Raw genomic sequence first — 24,193 nt, forward strand, 5'->3', positions numbered from 1 at the left:
TCGACCTCCTCCTGAGGCCCCCAGCATCACAGATGCCAGTCTTCAGCCCATTCAATTCACTCCACGTGATGTCAAGAAACGGCTGAAGACACTGGATACTGCGAAGGCTATGGGCCCTGACAACATTCCAGTAATAGTACTGAAGACTTGTGCTCCAGAACTAGCTGCGCCCCTAGCCAAGCTGTTCCAGTACAGCTACAACACTGGCATCTACCCGGCAATGTAGAAAATTGCCCAAGTATGTCCTGTCTACAAAAAGCAGGACAAATCCGACCCGGCCAATTACCGCCCCATCAGTCTACTCTCAATCATCAGCAAAGTGATGGAAGGTGTCGACGACAGTGCCATCAAGCGGCACTTACTCAGCAATAACCTGCTAACTGACGCCCAGTTTGGGTTGCGCCAGGGCCACTCAGCTCCTGACCTCATTACAGCCTTGGTCCAAACATGGACAAAAGAGCTGAACTCAAGAAGTGAGGTGAGAGTGACTGCCCTTGACATCAAGGCAGCATTTGATCGAGTGTGGCATCAAGGAGCCCTAGCAAAACTGAAGTCAATGGGAATCAAGGGGAAAACTCTCCATTGGTTGGAATCATACCTAGCACAAAGGAAGTTGGCTGTGGTTGTTGGAGGTCATTCATCTCAATCACATGACATCACTGCAGGAGTTCCTCAGGGCAGTGTCCTCGGCCCAACCATCTTCAGCTGTTTCATCAATGACCTTCCCTCCATCATAAGGTCAGAAGTGGGGATGTTCGCTGATGATTGCACACTGTTCAGCACCATTCGAGACTCGTCAGATACTGACGCAGTCCGTGTCCATATGCAGCAAGACCTGGACAACATTCAGACTTGGGCTGACAAGTGGCAAGTAACATTCGCACCACACAAGTGCCAGGCAATGACCATCTCCAACAAGCGAGACTCTAACCATCTCCCCTTGACATTCAATGGCATTACCATCGCTGAATTCCCCCACTATCAACATCCTGGGGGTTACCATTGATCAGAAACTGAACTGGACCAACCATATAAATACTGTGGCTACAAGAGCAGGCCAGAGGCTGGGAATTCTGCGGCGAGTGTCTCACCTCCTGACTCCCCAAAGCCTTTCCACCATCTACAAGGCACAAGTCAGGAGTGTGATGGAATACTCTCCACTTGCCTGGATGAGTGCAGCTCCAACAACACTCAAGCTCGACACCATTCAGGATAAAGCAGCCCGCTTGATTGGCACTCCATCCACCACCTTCAGCATTCACTCCCTCCACCACCGGCGCACTGTGGCTGCAGTGTGTACCATCTACAAGATGCACTGCAGCAACTCGCCAAAGCTCCTTCAACAGCACCTTCCAAACCCGCGACCTCTACCACTTAGAAGGACAAGGGCAGCAGACGCATGGGAACATCACCACCTACAAGTTCCCCTCCAAGCCACACACCATCCTGACTTGGATCTGTATTGCCATCCCTTCACTGTCGCTGGGCCAAAATCCTGGAACTCCCTCCCTAACAGCATTGTGGGTGTTACCTACACCATATGGACTGCAGCGGTTCAAGAAGGCGGCTCACCACCATCTTCTCCAGGGCAATTAGGGATGGGCACTAAATGCAGGCCTAGCCAGCGACGCCCACATCCCATCAATGAATTAAAAAAAAAAGGATCTTGGCTCAGAAAAGAAGGAAGTAGAATCAGTATTTGTGGAAATAAGAAATAACAAGGGGCAGGAAACAGCAGTGGGAGTAGTTTATAAGCCCCCTAACAGTAGCTAAACCATTGGACAGAGTATAGGGGCTTGTAACAGAGGTAATGCAATAATCGTGGGGGACTTTAATCTTCATACAGATTGGACAAATCAAATTGGCAAAGGTAGTCTGGAGGACGAGTTCGTGGAATGTATTTGAGACAGTTTCCTAGCACAATATGTCATGGAACCAACCAGGGAACAGGCTATTTTAGATCTTGTATTGTGTAATGAGACGGGGATAATTAGTAATCTCACAGTAAAGGATCCTCTGGGGAAGAGTGATCATAATATGATAGAATTTCACATTGGGTTTGAGAGTGAAACTTAAGTCCGAAACAAGAGCCCTAAACTTAAATAAAGCCAATTACATAGGTATGAGAGGGGAGTTGGCTTAGGTAGATTGGAAAATTAGATTAAAAGGTATGACGGTAGATAAGCAGTAGATATTTAAAGAAATATTCCAAAATTCTCAACGAATATACATTCAATTGAGAAATAAAAACTCCACGGGGAAAGTGATCCATCTGCGGCTAACTAAAGAAGTTAAGGATAGCATTCGGTTAAAAGAAGAGGCTTATAATGTTGTGAAGAATAGTAGTACACCTGAGGATTGGGAGAGCTTTAGAAACTAGCAAAGTATGTCCAAAAAAATGATCATAAAGGGAAAAAATAGAATGAGAGTAAACCAGCAAGAAATATTTTAAAAATTAAGAACTTCAAGTCTGTAAAAAGGAAGAGAGTAGCAAAAGTAAGCGTTGGTCCCTTAGAGGCTGAGACAGGAGAAATTATAATGGGGACTAAGGAAATGGCAGACTTTAAACAAATATTTTGTATCTGTCTTCACAGTCGAAGATGCAAAAAGCATACCAAAAATAGTGAGGCACCAAGGCGCTAATAAGAGTGAGGAACTTAAAGTAATTGATATCAGTAGAGAAAAAGTACTTGAGAAACTAATGAGACTAAAAGCCAACAAATCCCCATGACATGATTGCCTACAGCCTAGGGTTCCAAAAGAGGTGGCTGCAGAGATGGTGGGTGCCTTGGTTGTCATCTTCCAAAATTTCTTAGATTCCAGAACGGTCCCACCAAGTTGGAAGGTAGCAAATGTAACCCTACTATTCAAGAAAGGAGGGAGAGAGCAAAGAAAGAACGACTTGCATTTATATAGCACCTTTCATGATCACCGGATGTCTCGAAGCGCTTTACAGCCAAAGTACTTTTGGAGTGCAGTCATTATTGGAGTGTAGGGAACGTGGCAGTCAGTTTGCGCAGAGCAAGCTCCCACAAACAGCAATGTGATGATGACCAGATAATCTGTTTCTGTTGTGTTGATTGAGGGCTAAATATTGGCCAGGACACCGGGGATAACTTCCCTGCTCTTTGAAATAGTGCCATGGAATCTTTTGCATCCACCTGAGAGAGCAGAAGGGGCCTTGGTTTAATTTCTCATCCGAAAGACCCCACCTCCGACAGTGCAGCACTCCCTCAGCACTGCACTGGAGTGTCAGCCTAGATAAGTGGAACTACAGGCCAGTTAGCTTGCCATCAGTTGTTGGGAAAATGCTGGAATCCATTATTAAGGAAGTGGTAACAGGGCATTTAGAAAATCATATGGTGATTCGGTAGAGTCAACATGGTTTTATCAAGGGGAAATCGTGTTTAACAAATTTATTTAGTTTTTTGAGGATACAACTAGCAGGGTAGCTAAAGGGGAACCAGTGGATGTAGTATATTTGGATTTCCAAAAGGCATTCGATAAGGTGCCACATAAAAGGTTGTTACGCAAGATAAGGGCTCATGGGGTTGGGGGTAGATTGGCATGGATAGAGGATTGGTTAACGGACAGTAAACAGTAGGAATAAATGGGTCATTTTCAGGTTGCAGGCTGTAACTAGTAGGGTGCCACAAGGATCAGTGCTTGGGCCTCAGCTATTTACAATCTATATTAATGACTTAGATGAAGGGACCAAGTGCAATGTATTCAAGTGTGCTGATGCTACAAAGTTAGGTGGGAAAGTAAGCTGTGAGGAGGATGCAAAAAGCCTGCAAAGGGATATAGATAGGTTAATTGAGTGGGCAATAAGGTGGCAGATGGAGTATAATGTGGAGAAATGTGAGGTTATTCACTTTGGTAGGAAGAATAGAAAAACGGAATACTTTTTAAATGGTGAGAAACTATTAAATGTTGGTGTTCAGAGAGATTTAGGTGTTCTCATACAGGAAACACAGTTAGCATGCAGGTACAGCAAGCAATTAGGAAGGCAAAAGGCATATTGGCTTTTATTGTAAAGGGGTTGGCGTACAAGAGTAAGGAAGTCTTGCTGCAATTGTACAGGACTTTGGTGAGACCACACCTGGAGTACTGCGCACAGATTTGGTCTTCTTAACTGAGGTGGGATATACTTGCCTTAGAGGCGATGTCATGAAGGTTCAGTAGATTGATCCCTGGGATGAGAGGAGAGATTGAGTAGAATGAACCTATACTCTCTCGAGTCTAGAAGAATGATGGGTAAAGTTTTAGAAACAATAATCAAGGAAAAAATTAACGGGCACTTGGAGAGGTTTAAGCTAATTAAGGAGAGCCAACACTGATTTGTAAAAGGCAGATCGTGTTGCACTAACCTAATTGAATTTTTTGATGAAGTAACAGAGGATTGATGAAGGGAATGCAATGGATGTTGTCTACATGGATTTTTGGAAGGTGTTTGACAAAGTACCACATAGAAGGCTGGTTAACAAAATTGAGGCTCATGGAATAGGTGGGTCAGTGGCAGCTTGGATAAGGAATTGGCTTAAGGACAGAAAACCGCGAGTTGTGATAAATGGCTGTTTTTCAGACTGGAGGATGGTAGACATTGGTGTTCCCCAAGGGTCAGTGCTGGGGCCACTTTTTTGATAGATATAAATGACCTGGATATTGGATATTGGATTACAGAGTAGAATCTCTAAATTTGCTGATGACACCAAACTTTGGGGTGTGGCAAACAGTGAGGATGATACCAATCGACTGCAACAGGACATAGAAAGGCTAGCAGAATGGGCAGACAAGTGGCAGATGAAATTTAATACAGAGACATGTGAGATGATGCATTTTGGCAGAAGCAACGGGGAGAGGCAATATACACTTAATGGCACAGTTTTAAATAGTGTGCAGGGACAGAGGGACCTGGGAGTTGATGTGCATAGGTCCCCGAAGGTGGCAGGACATATTTTTCAGTCTGGATATCCAGTTCTAATGAAGCATTTCCATTCAAAATATTTAAAACTTTTTTAATGTTATCGGATGCTGACTGATGTGCTATATTATGTTTTTTGCTTTTTAATTTAATTGTTTTAATCATTGCAATGAACTGTTTGTATATTCAAGAAGGAGTTAGATATATTTCTTAAGGCTAAAGGGATCAAGGGATATGGAGAGAAAGCAGCGACAGGATACTGAATTCGGATGATCAGCCATGATCTCATTAAATGGCAGAACAGGCTCGAGGGGCCGAATGGCCTACTCCTGCTCCTATCTTCTATGTAACTGTTCAAGTAACATAGTGGGGGGGAAAGCTGTTCCAATATTTCTTAATACCAGTTCCTTGCCTTTGTAATTCCAATGCACTGACTTAAGTATTGAATGAATTATACCATGTGGGGAGTGGTAGGTATTTGGAAAAAAGAGGTTGATATATCCATTAGCTAATTTTGAGTAATGTTGTCATGCCCTTTGCCAAGAATGGTGTAAGAGAAAGAATTTTAAAGTGGTGCAAGTGCTTGGCTAACAGTGAAGAATGTACATGTTTCATATCAGTAAGTGTTGGCATAAGCCTGCCACTAAATATTGTATATATTTTATTCAGTGTAAGAGTAAACCAGCAGAAGGATGGGATACTGGAAGTATGTCCTACAATTCTCACAGAAGATGCCATGCAAGCCCAACATCTGGCATCTACATTGGCCCTGTGGCATTTAGTAAGAGGACAGGTAAGGTGCATCATTAACCCTCCATTAATTATGCATTTGCCAATGAACACATTCAGCAGCCAGCATATTTTCTCTTCTATGCCTAAAGGAATGGAAAGATTTCCACTAGGAGCACGGATAGCCTGAGCACCTCTGGGCGAGGGCGTGGGGAAAAACAACCAGAGTTCCCCCTCTTGATTCCTATGCAGTGACTTGTTGGAAAGTGTACTTGTGTGGATGTTGGACAAAGTTAGGACCTGGCTCAGCCCACCCTCATCCCTAAATTCTCAGATAGCCTAACAAGTATTATCTAGGTGAGTGGACACTAGTGTGAAGTACTGCAGAGTGTCCAGCACCTGTAGAACCAGAAGATAATTTATTGAGAGGAGAAAGTTAACGAGGAGAAAGAATTGGTTACCAAAAAATGCAATTGAGTACACTAAATCATGACTGCACTTTACAATGCTCTTTTCCGTTAAATAATCTCTTTAAAGAGAGAGTACTTATTATCTTCTATTGCTTAGTTTCCCTATATATTTTCTGTAAAATATAAATAAATAAATACATTTTATGTTTTGTGGCCCCGTGAACAAACATCAGTTTGAGGAAACCGCAATCCTGACCGCATTGAATTAACTTTGGGATGCTTTAGCACACGTGTTGGTTTGACCAAGTTTGCTAAACTTTCTCAATTGTTTGCAAATAGTGGCACTAATTAAATGTTATAAAAATGAATAGAAATCGTAACGATCCATTTGATTTCTATTTTGAGAAAGATCATTTCAGCTTGCTGACCTACTTGCACTTGTTTAAGCATGAATACAAACATTTTAATCTTGGTAAAATAATGGCAATTAGAATTTTGTCTTCCTGCCTCCCTCTCCCAAACCCCTTCTTGGGATGCTTGGGACATGAAAATTGCAGCATATCTCTGGAGGGAGCAGTGAGCGACTGCCCTGAAGGAGGCAGTCTTGCACTGCTTGGGTTTGAGACTATGTGGAGTATAACTCCAGTCCAGTGTTCATCCAGGTTTATAAATGCTCGTGGGGTCTTTTGGAGCTCTCAGACATGTAATTAGCATACTGACCGTATTTAAGATATGCTGAGTGTATAGGAAATCCTGCCCATGTTCTTGATATACTTAAAATTTAATGGCAGGGGCATAGTTCTGTCTATGCATGTAAGCACATATGTACAGAGCAGCCCAAATCACAGCCAGGTAGTATAAACAAAGAACTGTTGGCAGCTAATGGATGGTATAGCTACTGATCAGTATGTTTATGCTTGCACCCTTGGGTTCCCATCCCTCCCCATTCCTTTCTACCTCTTAAAACACACATGGAGGTGTGTGATGGTGGTCTTGATTGTATCACTCTCATGGTGCAATCATTTAATACACAAGCTTGCTATGCCACCAAGCTGTTAATAAAATTTAATAACATGCAATTGTGTGCCAATAATCATCACTATCTTTTTAAATTTCCCCTCCCTAAAAATAGTGACAAATAATAAGGTATTGATAACTATCATTGCCTCACCTCATGTGGCCATTCAACATGTATGATTATCAACAGGCTGTTTGAGGGGAGTATTGCATTCAGTTTTTTAAAAGAAATGTTCTTGGGATGTGGGTGAGGTTGATCAAGCTGCATTTATTGCCCATTAACGGTTACTGACCCACCTGCCAGTAGAAACAGTTTCTCCTTATTTACGCTTATCAAAACCCCATATAATTTTCAACACCTATTAAATCTCCCCTTAACCCCTCTGCTTTAAGGAGAACAATCCCAGCTTTGCTAGTCTCTCCACATAACTGGACTGCTCTGTTCTAGAAGATGACACTTCTGAGTGTTATTGCTGCAGCATTCAGCCAGGGGCCAGGAAATGAGCACTTGAGTACCCAGTCTTTCCCTGTCTCTCGTAATCATGACGCTGATGTGGCTGGTTCAGTTTAGCTTCTGGTCAATGGTGACTCCCAGAATATTGATCGTGAGGGGACTCATTAATGGTGGTTCCCTTGAAGGTCAGCGGGAGGCGGAGCCTTATTGGAGATGGTCATTGTCGAGCATTACTTGTCCGTGTTATTCAGTGCTGGATCTTGTCCAGGTTCTTCTGCAGGCTGGCATGGTGTGCTTCATTATTGCAAGTGTTATGTATGGAGCACTGTAGAATTGTGTGTTCTCAACCTCCACATGGTCACTCACAACAGGGTTCACTGAGCAGCCATCAGGAGTGAGATCAGTAGCTTTTTCTTCTAGTATGGGATGTTCAGGCCATTTGTCTTCAATTTTTTTACAAGGTATTCTCTTCCTCCTTCTCTTCCTTTTTGCTGTAACTTTCCCACAGCACTAGTCATCTGTCAGAGCAAGATGGTAACCTTCTCTTGGATTGTTGATGTTGCTGCTCTGAAACCAGCTACCAGGAAAAGGCACAGAAAGGCGTGGTTACTTTCTCAGTGATTTTTGTGGAAGTGCGTGTCCTCTCCTTAGCAGTTGCGTTCAAATATTTTTCTAAACTTTTTTTTCCCCATGCATGAACAGCGGTGTGGCTAGTTGTTAGCCAAGGTCAAGTGCAGAAATAGATATAACCGCAATATCGTATTGTGTGTGACTAAGTAATAACAAAATGGCAAACCTGTTAGAAACTATGGATTTGTAAAGTTTAAAAAAAAAAGAAACTTCTAGTTTTGTATTGGGTGTATGAGTGGAATTATGGTATTCTCACCTAGGCAGAATAACTACTTCAAACTTATATACCTCAAGTTTTAACTTTTTTTTACATTTCAGGCAATACATCAATTGCTTCCATCTACATATCGGGATGTGTGGATTGAATGGAGTGAAGCTGAAAAGAATAAAACTGAGAAAAGACAGATGGAAAGGAATAAACCACGTGAACAATTTATCACCAGACTGTTGAACACACTAAAGCAGCAACCATCCACTTGTACTTCACTAACAACAGAAGATCCAGAGGACTCCTGGGAGAATTTGGTAACTGAGGATGACTTCAAAAGCCTATCTATTGATCAGGAAAAGGCAGATAATTTGGACTCAGCAAAGACTACTTTAAAAAACTTGCAGCGTTCTGTCAAGTTTCAAAAACTTTTAAAAGATAGGCAACTGTTACCTGTCTTTCAACACAAAATGCAAATTCTTGAAACTTTGAGAAGGCATCGAGTGGTAGTTGTGGCAGGTGAAACAGGCAGTGGGAAGAGCACTCAAATACCTCAGTTCTTGTTAGAAGATTTACTATCACGTGAGACTACAAAATGCAATATTATTTGTACCCAGCCTCGAAGGATTTCAGCAGTGAGTCTGGCAACAAGGGTTTGCGAGGAGCTTGGTTGTGAAGAAGGTCCTGGAGGAAAAGTAAGATATAAAATATTTCTGAGGTGAATAGGGTCATTAAAAAAAAAATTCTTAATTGTGATCACAGTATTTTTCATTTTTAATTGAAAAACCAAGGTAAAGTACCACTAAGGCTGAAAAAGGTAAAGAAGACGAGGCAAATCGAAGTAGTGATTTAAGTGCTGACATGTTTGGGCTTAAGATAGGAGGAAAGAAAAGCTAAAGGAGGTAAGGAGCTTGACAGTTTTAAGGTGCTGGCAAAGAATAAGTTGGTACAGGAGACTGCTGTGGGTTTTGATTTCAATATAGGAATATAGAGAGGAAGAATATGTGGGGGAGTATATTTGGAGTTCAGAAGGAACAAGGCGGACAGTTCAGAACTGCATAGACTATATAGTGATATTTATGAAACCGAGAGAGGTTAAAAAAACTTGAAATGAAGTGAGAGATTAATAGTAGAGGTGAGAGGAATTTCGATATCAGCTAGCGAGCTTTTTCCTGGCTTTTGTCCTGGAGAGCGAGATCGGTGTTAATAGCCTCTTCAGATAAGGAGCAACATTCTAGTCCAAGACAACCTTGTCCTAAAAGGGGCCTGCAGAATTTTTAGTACATTGCATCTTTTGAAGAATTCAGAGAAAATTTATTTTCATTGCCCTATTGAGGGGCTCGGTAGCTTCAGCATGCAGTGACTAAGCCATTGCACTGCAAGAGGAGTGGTGATTGTGTGCATTTAAGGGCATGTGAACAAATAGAGGGCTAGATCTGGCTTGGTCAACACTTTTTCTTTTAAAGGACGTGACATCCCATATTGGCAGAGGAAAGCCATATGTCATGTGCCTGGACTTCCAAAGGTGCTTTCATAAAATTCTGCATGTTTGGCTCTTATAAATTAAGGTCAGTGGATTTCAAAGGTAAGACAAGGATGTGGATTAGTAACTGACTAAAGGGAAGGAAGGATTCGTAAGGGGAGCTAGGACAAAATGGGGGAGAGTGGTATTAAGTAGGGGTCCCCAGAGTTTAGTGTTGGGAGACCTGACTTTACAGTCACCATTCACAGTTTTTAAGTTCATAGATGACAGCAAGTTAAAAAGAATTGTAGATCCAGAGGAGGCAGATAAGATCTTAAAAGTAGAGCACAGAATGGGCTGATTAGAATTCAATGATTGAAGCCAATTTTTAAATCACAATTTTTAATATAAAGAGATCCCCTATTTGTCGGTCAGAATTTTGTGAAATGACCTCGTGCTTGCCATATGTTGCCATATTAATGTAATTCTGTATTTGTAATTAGTTCTTTTTCTTAAGAAAAAAAACCTTCTTACCATTTGACTGTTATTAGAGGAAAGAATCCAGAATAGGCTCTTTTTAAATAGTTATTTTTTCAGACTTCCTTCACGTGACAAAGACATACAGGAATGGTAGCATAGTGGTAATGTCACTGGGCTAGTAATCCAGAGGCCTGGACTAATGATCCAGAGACATGAGTTCAAATCCCACCACAGCAGCTGGGGAAGTTAAATTCAGTTAATTAAATAAATCTGGAATAAAAAGCTAGTATCAGTAATGGTAACCATGAAACTATTGGATTGTCGTAAAAACCCATCTGGTTCACTAATGTCCTTTAGGGAAGGAAATCTGCCGTCCTTACCTAGTCTGGCCTATATGTGACTCCAGACCCACAGCAATGTGGTTGACTCTTAACTGCCCTCCTGAAATGGCCTAACAAGTCACTCAGTTGTAACTAACCACTACGAAACAAAATAATAAGAATGAAACCGGACGGTTCACCCAGCATCGACCTCGGCACCGGCTACGGACACGGCAACGACACACCCAGCCCAGTCAACCCTGCAAAGTCTTTTCCACCAACATCTGGGGACCTGTGCCAAAATTGGGAGAGCTGTCCCACAGACTAGTCAAGCAACAGACTGATAGTCATACTGACAGAATCATACCTTTCAGCCAATGTCAATGTCCCAAACTCCTCCATCACCATCCCTGGGTATGTCCAGTCCCACCGGCAGTCGGGAAGCAGTGGCCCTGGGAGTCCTCAACACTGACTCTGGACCCCATGACTTCAGATCAAGCATGAGCAAGGAAACCTCCTGCTGATTACCACCTACCGTCCTCCCTCAGCTGATGAATTAGTACTCCTCCATGTTGAACACCACTTGGAAGAAGCACTGAGAACAGCAAGGGCACAGAATGTACTCTGGGTGGGGGACTTCAATGTCCATCACCAAGAGTGGCTCAGTAGCACCACTACTGACCGAGCTGGCTGAGTCCTGAAGGACATAACTGCCAGTCTGGGCCTGTGACAGGTGGTGAGTGAACCAACACGAGGGGAAAAACCTACTTGACCTCGTCCTCACCAATCTACCTGTCGCAGATGCATCTGTTCATGACAGCATTGGTAGCAGTGACCACCGCACAGTCATTGTGGAGACGAAGTCCCGTCTTCACACTGAGGACACCCTCCATCATGTTGTGTGGCACTACCACCGTGCTAAATGGGATAGATTCAGAACGGATCTAGCAGCTCAAAACTGGGCATCCATGAGGCGCTGTGGGCCATCAGCAGCAGCAGCAGAATTGTATTCCACCACAATCTGTAACCTCATGGCCCAGCATATCCCTCACTCTCCCATTACCACCAAGCCAGGGGACCAACCCTGGCTCAACGAGTGTAGAAGAGCATGCCAGGAGCAGCACCAGGCGTACCTAAAAATGAGGTGCCAACCTGGGGAAGCTGCAACACAGGACTACATGCATGCTAAAAAACGGAAGCAGCATGCTATAGACAGGGCTATGCGATCCCAAAATCAATGGATCAGATCGAAGCTCTGCAGTCCTGCCACATCCAGTCATGAATGGTGGTGAACCATTAAACAACTAACGGGAGGAGGAGGCTCCAAGAATATCCCCATCCTTAATGATGGTGGAGCCCAGCACGTGAGTGCAAAAGACAAGGCTGAAGCGTTTGTAACTTAAGCCAGAAATGCCGAGTGGATGATCCATGTCGGCCCACTCCCGAGGTCCCCACCATCACAGAAGCCAGTCTTCAGCCAATTCGATTCACTCCACGTGATATCAAGAAACGGCTGAGCGCACTGGATACAGCAAAAGCTATGGGTCCTGACAACATCCCGGCTATCGTGCTGAAGACTTGTGCTCCATAACTAGCCGCGCCTCTAGCCAAGCTGTTCCAGTACAGCTACAACACTGGCATCTATCCGACAATGTGGAATACTGCCCAGGTATGTCCTGTCCACAAAAAGCAGGACAAATCCAACCCAGCCAATTACCGCCTCATCAGTCTACTCTCAATCATCAGCAAAGTGATGGAAGGTGTCATCAACAGTGCTATCAAGCGGCACTTACTCACCAATAACCTGCTCACTGATGCCCAGTTTGAGTTCCGCCAAGACCACTCTGCTCCTGACCTCATTACAGCCTTGGTCCAAACATGGTCAAAGGAGCTGAATTCCAGAGGTGAGGTGAGTGACTGCCCCCAACATCAAGGCAGCATTTGACCGAGTGTGGCATCAAGGAGCCCTAGTAAAACTGAAGTCAATGGGAATCGGGGAAAACGCTCCACTGGCTGGAGTCATACCTAGCACAAAAGAAGATGGTTGTGGTGGTTGAAGGTCAATCATCACAGCCCCAGGACATCGCTGCAGGAGTTCCTCAGGGCAGTGTCCTAAGCCCAACCATCTTCAGCTGCTTCATCAATGACCTTCCCTCCAAGATAAGGTCAGAAATGGGGATGTTCGCTGATGACTGCACAGTGTTCAGCGCCATTTGCAGCTCCACAGATAATGAAGCAGTCCATGCCTGCATGCAACAAGATCTGGACGACGTTCAGGCTTGGGCTGATAAGTGGCAGGTAACATTCGTGCCACAGAAGTGCCAGGCAATGACTATCTCCAACAAGCGAGAGTCTAACCACCTCCCCATGCCATTCAATGGCATTACCATCACCGAATCCCCCACTATCAACATCCTGGGGGTCACCATTAACCAGAAACTTAACTGGACCAGCCACATAAATACTGTGGCAACAAGAGCAGGTCAGAGGCTAGGTATTCTGCGGCGAGTGCCTCACCTCCTGACTCCCCAAAGCCTTTCCACCATCTACAAGGCACAAGTAAAGAGTGTGATGGAATACTCTCCACTTGCTTGGATGAGTGCAGCTCCAACAACACTCGAAGCTCGACACCATCCAGGACAAAGCAGCCCGCTTGATTAGCACCTCCTCCACCACCTTAAACATTCACTCCCTCCACCACTGGCGTACCGTGGCTGCAGTGTGTACCATCTACAAGATGCACTGCAGCAACACGCCAAGGCTTCTTCGGCAGCACCTCCCAAACCCGTGACCTCTTCCACCTAGAAGAACGAGGGCAGCAGGCACATGGGAACACCACCACCCCCCCCCTCCCCCCCCCAAGTTCCCCTCCAAGTCACGCACCATCCTGACTTAGAAGTATATCGCCGAACCTTCATCATTGCTGGGTCAAAATCCTGGAACTCCCTACCTAACAACACTGGGAGTACCTTCACCACACGGACTGCAGCGGTTCAAGGCGGCGGCTCACCACCACCTTCTCGAGGGCAATTAGGGATGGGCAATAAATGCTGGCATTACCAGCGACGCCCACATCCCATAAACAATTAAAAAAAAAAAAAAAAAAAAAAAATCTGTCTTCCAAGGAGCCCACAGAGCTTAATTAGAGCTCAGCAATCCTTTAAATACATCTTCACATGTTTCACTACCTGAAAAAAAATTAACATTTGGAATTTTCTTCTGTAATCTATAGAGTGCAGCCTGGTTGAGTTGAATATTTTGTTTTGTAATGCTAATGTCCTTTAGTAATACCCTTGAGTTTTTCTGAATTGCTTTTGGAAAATTGGGGTGCAGATTTCAGAGTTTTATCCTGAAAGTTTTACCCAGGGTTGATTGCTTCCCTCATAAAACTATCTTATTTTTTAAAAATTTGTTCATGGGATGTGGGCGTCGCTGGCAAGGCCAGCATTTATTGCACATCCTTAATTGCCCTTGAGAAGATGGTAGTGGGCTGCCTTCTTGAGCTGCTGCAGTCCATGTGGTGAAGGGAGTTCGAGGATTTTGACCCAGCGATAATGAAGAAACGACGATATATTTCCAAGTCAGGATGGTGTATGGCTTGGAGGTGATGGTGTTCCCATGCGCCTGCTGCCCTTGTCCTTCTAAGTGCTCGAGGTTGCGTGTTTGGGAGGTGCTTTCGAAGGAGCCTTGGCAAGTTGCTGCAGTGCATCTTGTAGATGGTAAACACTGCAGCTGTGGTGCACTGGTGGTGGAGGGAGCGAATATTTAAAGTGGTGGATGGGGTGCCAATCAAGCGGGCTGCTTTGTCCTGGATGGTGTTGAGCTTCTTGAGTGTTGTTGGTGCTGCACTCATCCAGGCAAGTGGAGAGTATTCCATCACACTCCTGACTTATGCCTTGTAGATGGTGGAAAGGCTTTGGGGAGTCAGGAGATGAGACACTTGCCGCAGGGTACCCAGCCTCTGATCTGCTCTTGTAGCCGTAGTACTTATGTGGCTAGTCCACTTAAGTTTCTGGTCGATGGTGACTCCCCAGGATATTGATGCTGGGGGATTCGGCGATGGTCATGCCGTTGAATGTCAAGGGGGTGGTGGTTAGACACTATCTTGTTGGAGATAGTCATTGCCTGGCACTTGTGTGGCTCGTGGGTAAGATCCATTGATCCATGATAGGCAAATTGTCCAGTGTCTTTAGAGGAAGTGGACTTGGTTGTTTGCATACATGCCAATTTATAATTTCTCAGCTAGATTTGTGCTTTTATTCACTCATATCTTGAACATAGTATTCTTAACTTACCAAGAAGCATGCTTTTGTAATTTGGGTTCATGTTTCCATTTGCAGAACTCTCTTTGTGGTTATCAAATCAGACTGGAAACAAAAGTTGGAGAATCATCCAGGCTTTTATACTGTACTACTGGTGTTCTCCTACGGAAACTGCAGCAAGATGCGCTTCTTACCAGTGTGTCTCATGTCATTGTGGATGAGGTAAGAAAAGCTCCAATGAAACTTTGCTATACTTGGCCCCCGTGTAATAAAAATGTACTATGCTATGATGATTGGAGCAGTTTCAGTGTAGGTTAGGTGCAAATCTTGAGTACAAACGCTACAAATAAGGGATTGAGCTTGGTACAGTGCTACACCACATAATGCTTTTATCCACTTAAACTGCTGAGGATCAATGTTCTCTGTAAGCACTTTGTTCTGCACAGCCAGTTTCTTTTAATGCACGGTCCCTTTAAATTTCTGTGCATGTGCAGTATTTACAATGTAAAAGCCGGTGAGTGGCCTGCCTGGGTCCTTGCAGATGACTGCATGGCTGAGTGTGCAGCTTGGCAGGAACATTGCTTAGGATATGAATCTGCAACATGTCCAATTAGTTAACTTTTCAAAACAGATTGGTGCTTTGATGCATGAGCTGGGGGAGATATTTAACAGTTTAAAAAAAAAATCAAATGCTCCCACTACCTGTTCACCCATTCATTTTTGTTTTTGCACTGTTGCAAAACGTTGACATGTATACTTCAATTATAAGCCTTAAGTGAAAATTAGTTGTTTCAACCTGTTTTTGAAACTGTTTTCCTGATTGTCCCTTTATATTGTAGGTTCATGAAAGAAGTGTTCAGTCAGATTTTCTGTTAATCATCTTGAAGGAGATAATGCAAAAGCGTTCGAATCTAAACCTGGTTTTGATGAGTGCAACTGTTGACAGTGATAAGTTTGCTAATTACTTTGGACACTGTCCTGTTATCAATATCCCTGGGAGAATTTACCCAGTACAGGTAAGAACGAAGAACGAGGACACAATGTTTTACTTTTATATATTATATCCTATTTCTTTCATTAAGGATTTGCATGTGTGCATAGTCGTGTCCTGAATTTGTATGTAACATGGCAAACTAAGTATTCAACAGTTTTATTTACTGTGTGGACTTTCTCAGTGATATTTTCCGCACTATTATAGATATTTAAATTTAGTTTCACTATGTAGATCAACTGTACGTCTCTTATAAATTCCCCTCCCCCAATTATATACAGGTTTTTCATTTGGAAAATGTGGTCGAAGAGACTGGCTACGTTTTGGAAAAGGATTCTGAATACTGCCAACAATTTTTGGAGGAGGAGGAAGAAATCAATCTGACGGTCACTGGCAAAGGAGGAAGAACCTTTCAGCATCAGGTTGTTCATAAGTGGTTTGTGATGCACAGTGTATATAGTATTCACTTTTCAACTGAAGCATATTCTATATTACGTAATCATAGACGTTGCAGAACTTGGTTTTTAGCTGTTTTCGTACCAATGATATGACCTATAGTGGAATTTGCTGATTGGAGTTTCGGAGATTGATGGTATGAGAGTTCAGCTGAATTTGGACCAGTCATTAGCATTGGATACTTCAGTTTCAACCATGCAAGCCCCCTCTCATTATTGGGATTAGGAAATTTTCTCAGTAAGTTTCCCTGGTCTTGTTAACTATCACTATTCAAACAAAAATAATTACAGTTTCATATTCATGATTATACATTTGTATTTAAAATGGATATAGATGGGGAAATTTATGTATGTATAAATCCATATCCTAGTTGACTAATGACCAGCTAGTGATTATCCTGCTTGTGAAGGGGGAGGAAAAGGTAAGCAGGGTCCCTTTTCGGATTGAGTTAGCATCAAGGGGATACTCCTGGTGATAGGAGATAAAAGCAGTCTTTTATCTGTGTCAAGAAGGTCCTCAGTATTCCAGGGTGCTGTTAACTCTCGGCTTGTCTTTTTGATGGGAACTAGAAAGTTTGGCCTGTTGCTGGGGATGGAATTATTTCATTTGGCTGCAATGCCCTTCTGGGCAGAGAGCTTTGAGCTGAATGAGCAATAGGAAGCTTCCCAACACTTGCATTGTTGAGAACAGACCTGCAAAATTCAGTCAAATCCAGCCTCATTGCTGATGTCCGAAGCACCATGACAAATAGAAATAACTTTTGCAAGGTGAGTCAACTTGGCTGGGAAGTCATTGGTTTCTTCGATTAAGATGACTGTATGTGGCTTTGATAATGCAAGAATAAAAGTCTTCACAGAGCCGATCTGAATTGGAATGGCGTTTGGTAAAATACGGAGCCCTGGAACCCAGCGAGCGTTGTCTCGGACAGCCATTGACAAATGGCGGCCGCAGGACCCACAATTCTCTGCACCCCAGCAACCGCTCTATCCACTGCGCTGATTTCCCTGCCGAGAGTGCGCATGCTCCTCAAGGCCGCGGTGCATTCTCAAGAGGCGGGGGGGAGAAATGGGTCAAGAAACTAGGAAGTGGTGGGTAGGATGGGGGAGGCACTAGTGTAGCGACTTAATGGTACTGGGGCCCTCGCTGCACACCCGCCAAGCTCAGTGGCTCTGATTCGGGGCCTGAGACGCACACTTGGTGTTGCTGAGGCCCATGTTGCGCTCACCCCCACTCAGTTTCCTGGACCTGCTCTTCGCATGCTCTGCGCAGGAAGCCAGTCTCCGGCTGCACTTTGAAATAGCCGGTTGAAGAAAGTTGAGGACCTCAATGTGCCCGGCGGGCAGGAAAGTGATTACAGTTATATTATATTACTGTATGTTTGGAATATCTTAATTTTTTTTTTAAGTTAACCTAAAAATAATCCCGATCTCTAGACCGTAAGTGTCTTGGTGAACCTCTTCAGGCAAAACTTTTTTTAAATGTTTCAATTCAGGCGGAGTAATGCAGACAAAGGTGAGCTGTGGATCTGTAACCTAAAAAAAACGGTCCTGAATTGGAAATATTGATGTGAATGAGTATCTGTCTGATTAAAGCTGAACAATACCAAGGGGGAAGGGAAGGGAAAGGGATGAACTTTTTCATCTTGAATTAGGCTGCAGTTCTACAAGCGCTTTTGCTCTCATGGAAAGTGGTTTTGAGTGCACTTCAATGAAAAAGTGGCGGTATAATGAAAGAGGTAGTTGAGGGTACTGAAGGTTTGAGGCATGAGTATCGTACGGGTTTATGTTTGCACTGAGTGCATGTTAACTCCCGCCTTAGTTTCTCACCAACTCTCAACAACTGTTGGAAACAAAGTTATTGCTAATGCCTGGTGTAATAATAAGAAAATTTAACAGAACAAGTCATTTGATTCATCAAGTGTTTTCCTTCCACCAACAATATCCAGTCTATTTGTTTTTGGGATGAGACGCTAATCTGCTCCTGTGGTTCAGATGGATTAATAAGGGACAGCCAGCACGGATTTGTTAAAGGCAAATTGTGTCTGCCTAACCTGATTGAGGTCGCATGGGATGAATGAGACTTTGCCCAGAATGTATATTGATGGTTCCTTCTCACCAAATCTCCATACCTTAAGCTAATGGCCATCTTTGGTTTAACTGCTAATCAATTTAACCTGATGTTTCATGTCCAAATTTACAAAGGAGCAAGAGATGACCTGGACAATGTGACCTTGCTCATACAGGAAACTCTTTTTTTACCGGCACCTAAATAACCGGAAATCTCTCTTAACCGGCAAAATTCAGGAGTAGGTTCAGGTAAGTTTTACTTCATATTAGTGGCCGTGTAACCGGGGTTCCTGGATCTGTGGCCGTGTAACCGGGGTTCCTGCACCTGTTGCCATGCAACAGGGACGCCTGGATCTGTGGCCGTGTACGGGGCTCTCGTACCTTAGTCAGTATACCTCTCTTTAATCCGGACTTTTTGATCAACCGGCACCACGCCGATCCCATCGGTGCCGGATAAAAGAGTTTCCTGTAGTTGCTAATGTGTTAACTTGGGTGCCTCTATTGTTCTGGCCAACCTGCTATTAACACCTCAACTGGGATGAGTCCTGACCCGTCTCTTTTATCCTACTCCACCATTGCCCTGACTAATCTCCAATATTAGCATGTCCTAATTGGATAATGACCCCGAGATGTTATAATTAACTTTGGGACACCTGACTGAGCAAATTCTAACACCAGACACATGTAATATAGTTCTGTAAGAGCTGTGACCTGTTAGAGATTAAATAAAGCCACTAATGATGTTTATAAACCAAAATAACAACTGATTTTGTGATTTTTAAGAGTTTGTCTGATTGTCTCATGATTTGAGACGGTGGGGTGCCAATATGGCGCATATATATATATACATTTTTTTTAAATGGTTGCTGTTACTGTTGCTGTCATTGTTTGTAAAATTTGCCCATGGACAAAAAAGCCATGCTCAAAGGACACCTCCGGTCAGTCCGTAAGGGTGACCCCGAGCTTCCGGTCGCCTGTCATTTTAATTCACCGCTCCATTCCCACTCGGACCTCACCGTCCTCAGCCTCTTGCGTTGTTCCACGGAAGCTCAACGTAAACTCGAGGAACAGCACCTCATCTTCCGATTAGGCACTTTACAGCCTTCCAGACTCAATATCGAGTTCAACAATTTCAGATCATAACCTCGGCCCCTATTATATTTTTACTTATATTTTTTATCCACACCTTTGTTTTGGTTTCCACCCCCCCCCCCCCCTTTCCTTTTTTTTCTCTCTCCCACATGGCAGCTGCTTCCCATTCTGCCAGTGCATTTCACACCTAATCTAGAGCTGTCTTTTGTCTCCACTAGTCCTATCGCCATCTCGTCTTGTTTTGAATACCTCTTAATGTCTCTTCTCTTTTGTTCTCTCCCAGCCCGGCCTCTTAATCCATTTCATTCCCTGTGCCTCTTTAGTCTTGATAAAGGGTTTTGACCCGAAACGTTGACTCTAATTTCTCTCCACGGATGTTGCCTGGCCTGCTGAGTTTTTCCAGCATTTTCTGTTGTTATTTCAAAGGACTTCGTGGGCCGCTCAGTACAAAAAAAATTGGAGGGAACATTGTGCATAACGTTGTGTTGCAAACAGTTGCTTTAGACATTGTAAAATTACAATTTGAAAGTTGTGAATATTGAAATCTCTCCTGTTTCCCCTCTCTTCCCCCTTCCAGTGCCCGTATCTGCTTTCTAATTGGTCACTGTTCATATCTATTTCAGGAATACTTTGTGAAAGAAACGAGACCTGGAAATAATTTGGTACTTGACCTTGAAAAATACAGTCATCGTACTTGTCATGCTATTCAGTACATGCATCCAACTAAAATAAATGTGGATCTCATCTTGGAGCTCATTAACTTCTTGGGTAGGTGAACATTTTTTTTCCTATAGTGTTCCAATAGAAGGTACACCTGCATGATGAACTTGCCGTTTCTCTTTACAAATGCTTACTGACCAGGTATGTATTTTCCAACGTTTGTTTTTTTGATTTCCAACAGTCACAGGATTAAGTGTAGATGGAGATGATCAAATATTTTCATTATTCTTGTACTGAAAGGGCCAAAGAAATATTGTCTGTAGGAAGGAACTGGATGGGTTCGAATAACAGGATAAATCTGGTTAATATAGCTTCAGTATGTAGACTACGTGCCAGTAAGTACAGGAAACTTTCGATTAACCGGCCCCTAAATAACCGGAAATGTCAGTTAACCGGCAAAATTCATGAGTCGGTTTCAGCTAACTTTTATAACTTTTATTACTTGCACAGCAACAAATTGAGGAAGGCAAGGGTTTGGCTGCAGCTGTTGCTAAGCTACAGAGACGCTTGCAACTTGTGGATGTTCTTCTGAAGCTGTTGCTACAGGGTTTGTTGCTTCATACGGAGCTCTAAGGTCCGTATCTTTCACTATAGCGTTCGGTTATCCGGAATTGTTGCTGAACCGGCACCACGTCGGTCCCGTCCATGCCGGATACCAGAAAGTTTCCTGTAGATAGAAAATTACGTGCAGACACACAAGGAATGCATAGTACAGCATGTGTCATGATTGAGTTTCTGAGGAGGCTAAAGTGCATCCTGTTCACCTGAATGGGATACTGAGATGCCGTTATTTAATATGCCTCACTCAAACTGGTTGGTTATAACAATATGTGAGCAATTGAAAAAGGACAAAAAAAATACCAAGTGGTCCATCCAGCCTATCTGGGAAAAGAAAGAAGAAAGAAAGACTTGCATTTATATAGCGCCTTTCACAACTACTGGACGACTATAGATATGTGAAGAGAAAAAGATTGGTGAAGTCAAGCGTAGGTCCCTTGCAGTCAGAATCAGGGGAATTTATAATGGGGAACAAAGAAATGGCAGACCAATTAAATACATACTTTGGTTCTGTCTTCACAAAGGAGGACACAAATAGCCTTCCAGAGATGTCTGGGAACAGAGGGTCTAATGAGAGGGAGGAATTGAATGAAATCAGTATTTGTAGGGAAATGGTGTTAGGGAAATTGACAGGATTGAAGGCCGGTAAATCCCCAGGGCCTGATAATCTACATCCTAGGGTACTTAAGGAAGTAGCCCTAGAAATAGATGTATTGCTGGTCATCTTCCAAAATTCTATAGACTCTGGAATAGTTCCCATGGATTGGAGGGTAGCTAATGTAACCCCACTATTTAAAAAGGTGGTAGCGAGAAAACGGGGAATTATAGACTGGTAAGCCTGACATCAGTAGTGGGGAAAATGCTAGAATCCATTATACAAGATGTAATAGCAGAGCACTTGGAGAACAGTGACAGGATCAGACAAAGTCAACATGGATTTACAAAAGGTAAATCATGCTTGACTAATCTACTGGAATTTTTTGAGGATGTAACTGGTAGAATAGATAAAGGAGAACTAGTGGATGTGGTATATTTGGACTTTCAGAAGGCTTTTGATAAGGTCCCGCATAAGAGATTAGCGTGCAAAGTTAAAGCACATGGGATTGGGGGTAAGGTACTGACTTGGATAGAGAACTGGTTGGCAGACAGGAAGCAAAGAGTTGGAATAAACGGACCTTTTTCCAAGTGGCAAGCAGTGACTAGTGGGGTACCGCAGGGATCGGTGCTAGGACCCCAGCTATTCACGATATATATTAATGATCTAGACGAGGGAACTAGATGTAATATCTCCCAAGTTTGCAGATGACACAAAGCTGGGTGGGCGTGTGTGCTGTGAGGAGGATGCAGAGAACCTCCAGTATGATTTGGACAGGTTGGGTGATTGGGCAGATGCATGGCAGATGCAGTATAATGTGGATAAATGCGAGGTTATCCAGTTTGGTGACATTATTATCTGAACGGCAGTAGATTGGGAAAATGGGAAGTGCAACGAAACCTGGGTGTCCTTGTGCACCAGTCGCTGAAGGTAAGCATGCAGGTGCAGCAGGCGGCTAAGAAGGCAAATGGTATGTTGGCCTTCATAGCGAGAGGGTTTGAGTACAGTAGCAAGGATGTCTTGCTGCAGTTGTACAGGGCCTTGGTGAGACCACACCTTGAGTATTGTGTGTAGTTTTGGTTGCCTTATCTGAGGAAGGATGTTCTTGCCATGGAGTGAGTGCAGCGAAGATTCACCAGACTGATACCTGGGATGGCAGGAATGACGTAGGCTTATATTCGCTAGAGTTTAGAAGAATGAGAGGGGATCTCATTGAAACTTATAAAATTCTAACAGGACTAGACAGACTAGATGCAGGAAGGATGTTCTCGATGGCAGGGGAGTCCAGAACCAGGGGTCACAGTCTAAGGATAAGGGGTTAGCCATTTAGAACCGAGATGAGGAATTTCTTCACCCAGAGAGTGGTGAACCTGTGTAATTCTCTACCACAGAAGGCAGTTGAGGCCAACTTATTAAATATATTCAAGAAGGAGTTAGATATATTTCTTAAGGCTAAAGGGATCAAGGGATATGGGGAGAAAGTAGAGACAGGGTACTGAATTTGGATGATCAGCCATGATCTCATTAAATGGCGGAACAGGCTCGAGGGGCCGAATGGCCTACTCCTATCTTCTATGTTTCTATGGATGTCCCAAAGCGCTCTTATAGCCCATGAAGTACTTGTGTTTTTTTGAAGTGTAGTCACTGTTGCAATGTAGGAAAGGATTAGTGCAGCAGAGTTTTGGGCGAGTTGAGGTTTAAGGATCACTGGAAGCCAGGAAGGAGAGCATTAAGAGTAATCAAGTGTGGAGGTGACAGAGGCAAATATAAGGGTTTCAGTGGTGGAGGGGTTAAGATGTGGATAATGGTGAGCAGATGTTGCAGAGGTGGAAATGAGTATTTTTGGTGATGGATAGAATGTAGGGTTTAAAGCTCAGCTCTGGGTTGAACAGGATGTCGAGGTTGTGTATGATCTGGTTCAGTCCAAGACACTAACTGAATCTATGGCACGGGAGTGAACGTTGTGGGGGTTGAAGACAATGGCTTTAGTCTTCTGGATGTTGACCAGGAAGAAGTTATGACTTGTCCAAAATCAAATCTTGGACAAGCAGTCTGACACAATGGAGGTGATTGAGAGAGGCGGTGGAGAAATGTAGCTGAGTGTCATCAGTGCATGTGTGAAAGCTGACTGCTTGCCTGCAGAAGATGTTGTCGAGGGGCAGCATGCAGAGGAGGGGTGAAGAATTGATCCGTGAGGGATTTTGGAGGTGACGGCAGGGAAGAAAATTTGCATGCAAATCTTGGTGATGTTGGCTAGAACTTACAATGTAATGCAATCATTTGTTTGAGTTGATGAAATTTAATTCCCTTTCAGAAAAAAGTGCCCAGTACAGAGCAGCTGATGGTGCAGTGTTAGTATTCTTGCCAGGTCTGGCTCATATTCAGCAGCTTCATGATCTTTTAACTACAGACAAAAGGTTCCAAGACAGGAAAAGGTACAATTTTTTTCTCCACTTTAATGTATGTTACAAACATTTGAATCGCATTACTACTTAAATTTACTTTTTGAAATAGTACGAAAAAAAAAGCTACCTAAGAATTCCTTTTGAAGTGCTGTTCACCTTCATATTCTAGATGTTCAATTCCAGTGCCATATACAAGGCTTACTCCACCAACTATTTAATCCAGATCTCTTTCCCAAAGCCACTTACATGAGGAAGAGTAGGTCTGGATTGCGCACCTAAAGCATCTAGGTGACTGACACGTCAAAACCAGTCATGTGTAGGTCCTTCTATTGTGCTGAAGGCAGATTTCTATCACACCGCTGATGATGATACTGAGTAGGAATGCGTTATCCAAAGTCTGGGTACATGAATACA

General features: G+C 43.4%; 1 protein-coding gene across 5 annotated transcripts in view; it reads left to right on the top strand.

Moving 5' to 3' along the window:
• dhx29 (DEAH (Asp-Glu-Ala-His) box polypeptide 29) overlaps positions 1-24,193 on the top strand; it is a 147,917-nt gene that overhangs the window by 49,539 nt on the left and 74,185 nt on the right. For all 5 annotated transcript variants that reach the window (XR_015074354.1, XM_085972169.1, XM_085972182.1 and 2 more), the window contains 7 exons: positions 5,594-5,717; positions 8,483-9,067; positions 14,975-15,118; positions 15,736-15,912; positions 16,169-16,309; positions 20,125-20,269; positions 23,689-23,809. Coding sequence is in view for 4 of the 5 variants with exons in the window: in XM_085972169.1 (XP_085828295.1) it covers positions 5,594-5,717; positions 8,483-9,067; positions 14,975-15,118; positions 15,736-15,912; positions 16,169-16,309; positions 20,125-20,269; positions 23,689-23,809 (1,437 nt within the window). In the remaining variant the exon portion in view is untranslated. The remainder of the gene's footprint in view (positions 1-5,593; positions 5,718-8,482; positions 9,068-14,974; positions 15,119-15,735; positions 15,913-16,168; positions 16,310-20,124; positions 20,270-23,688; positions 23,810-24,193) is intronic.

The sequence above is a fragment of the Somniosus microcephalus genome, chromosome 2 (assembly GCF_052327205.1).
Source record: "Somniosus microcephalus isolate GS21.2 chromosome 2, FLI_Smic_1.0, whole genome shotgun sequence".
Classification (NCBI taxonomy): domain Eukaryota; kingdom Metazoa; phylum Chordata; class Chondrichthyes; order Squaliformes; family Somniosidae; genus Somniosus; species Somniosus microcephalus.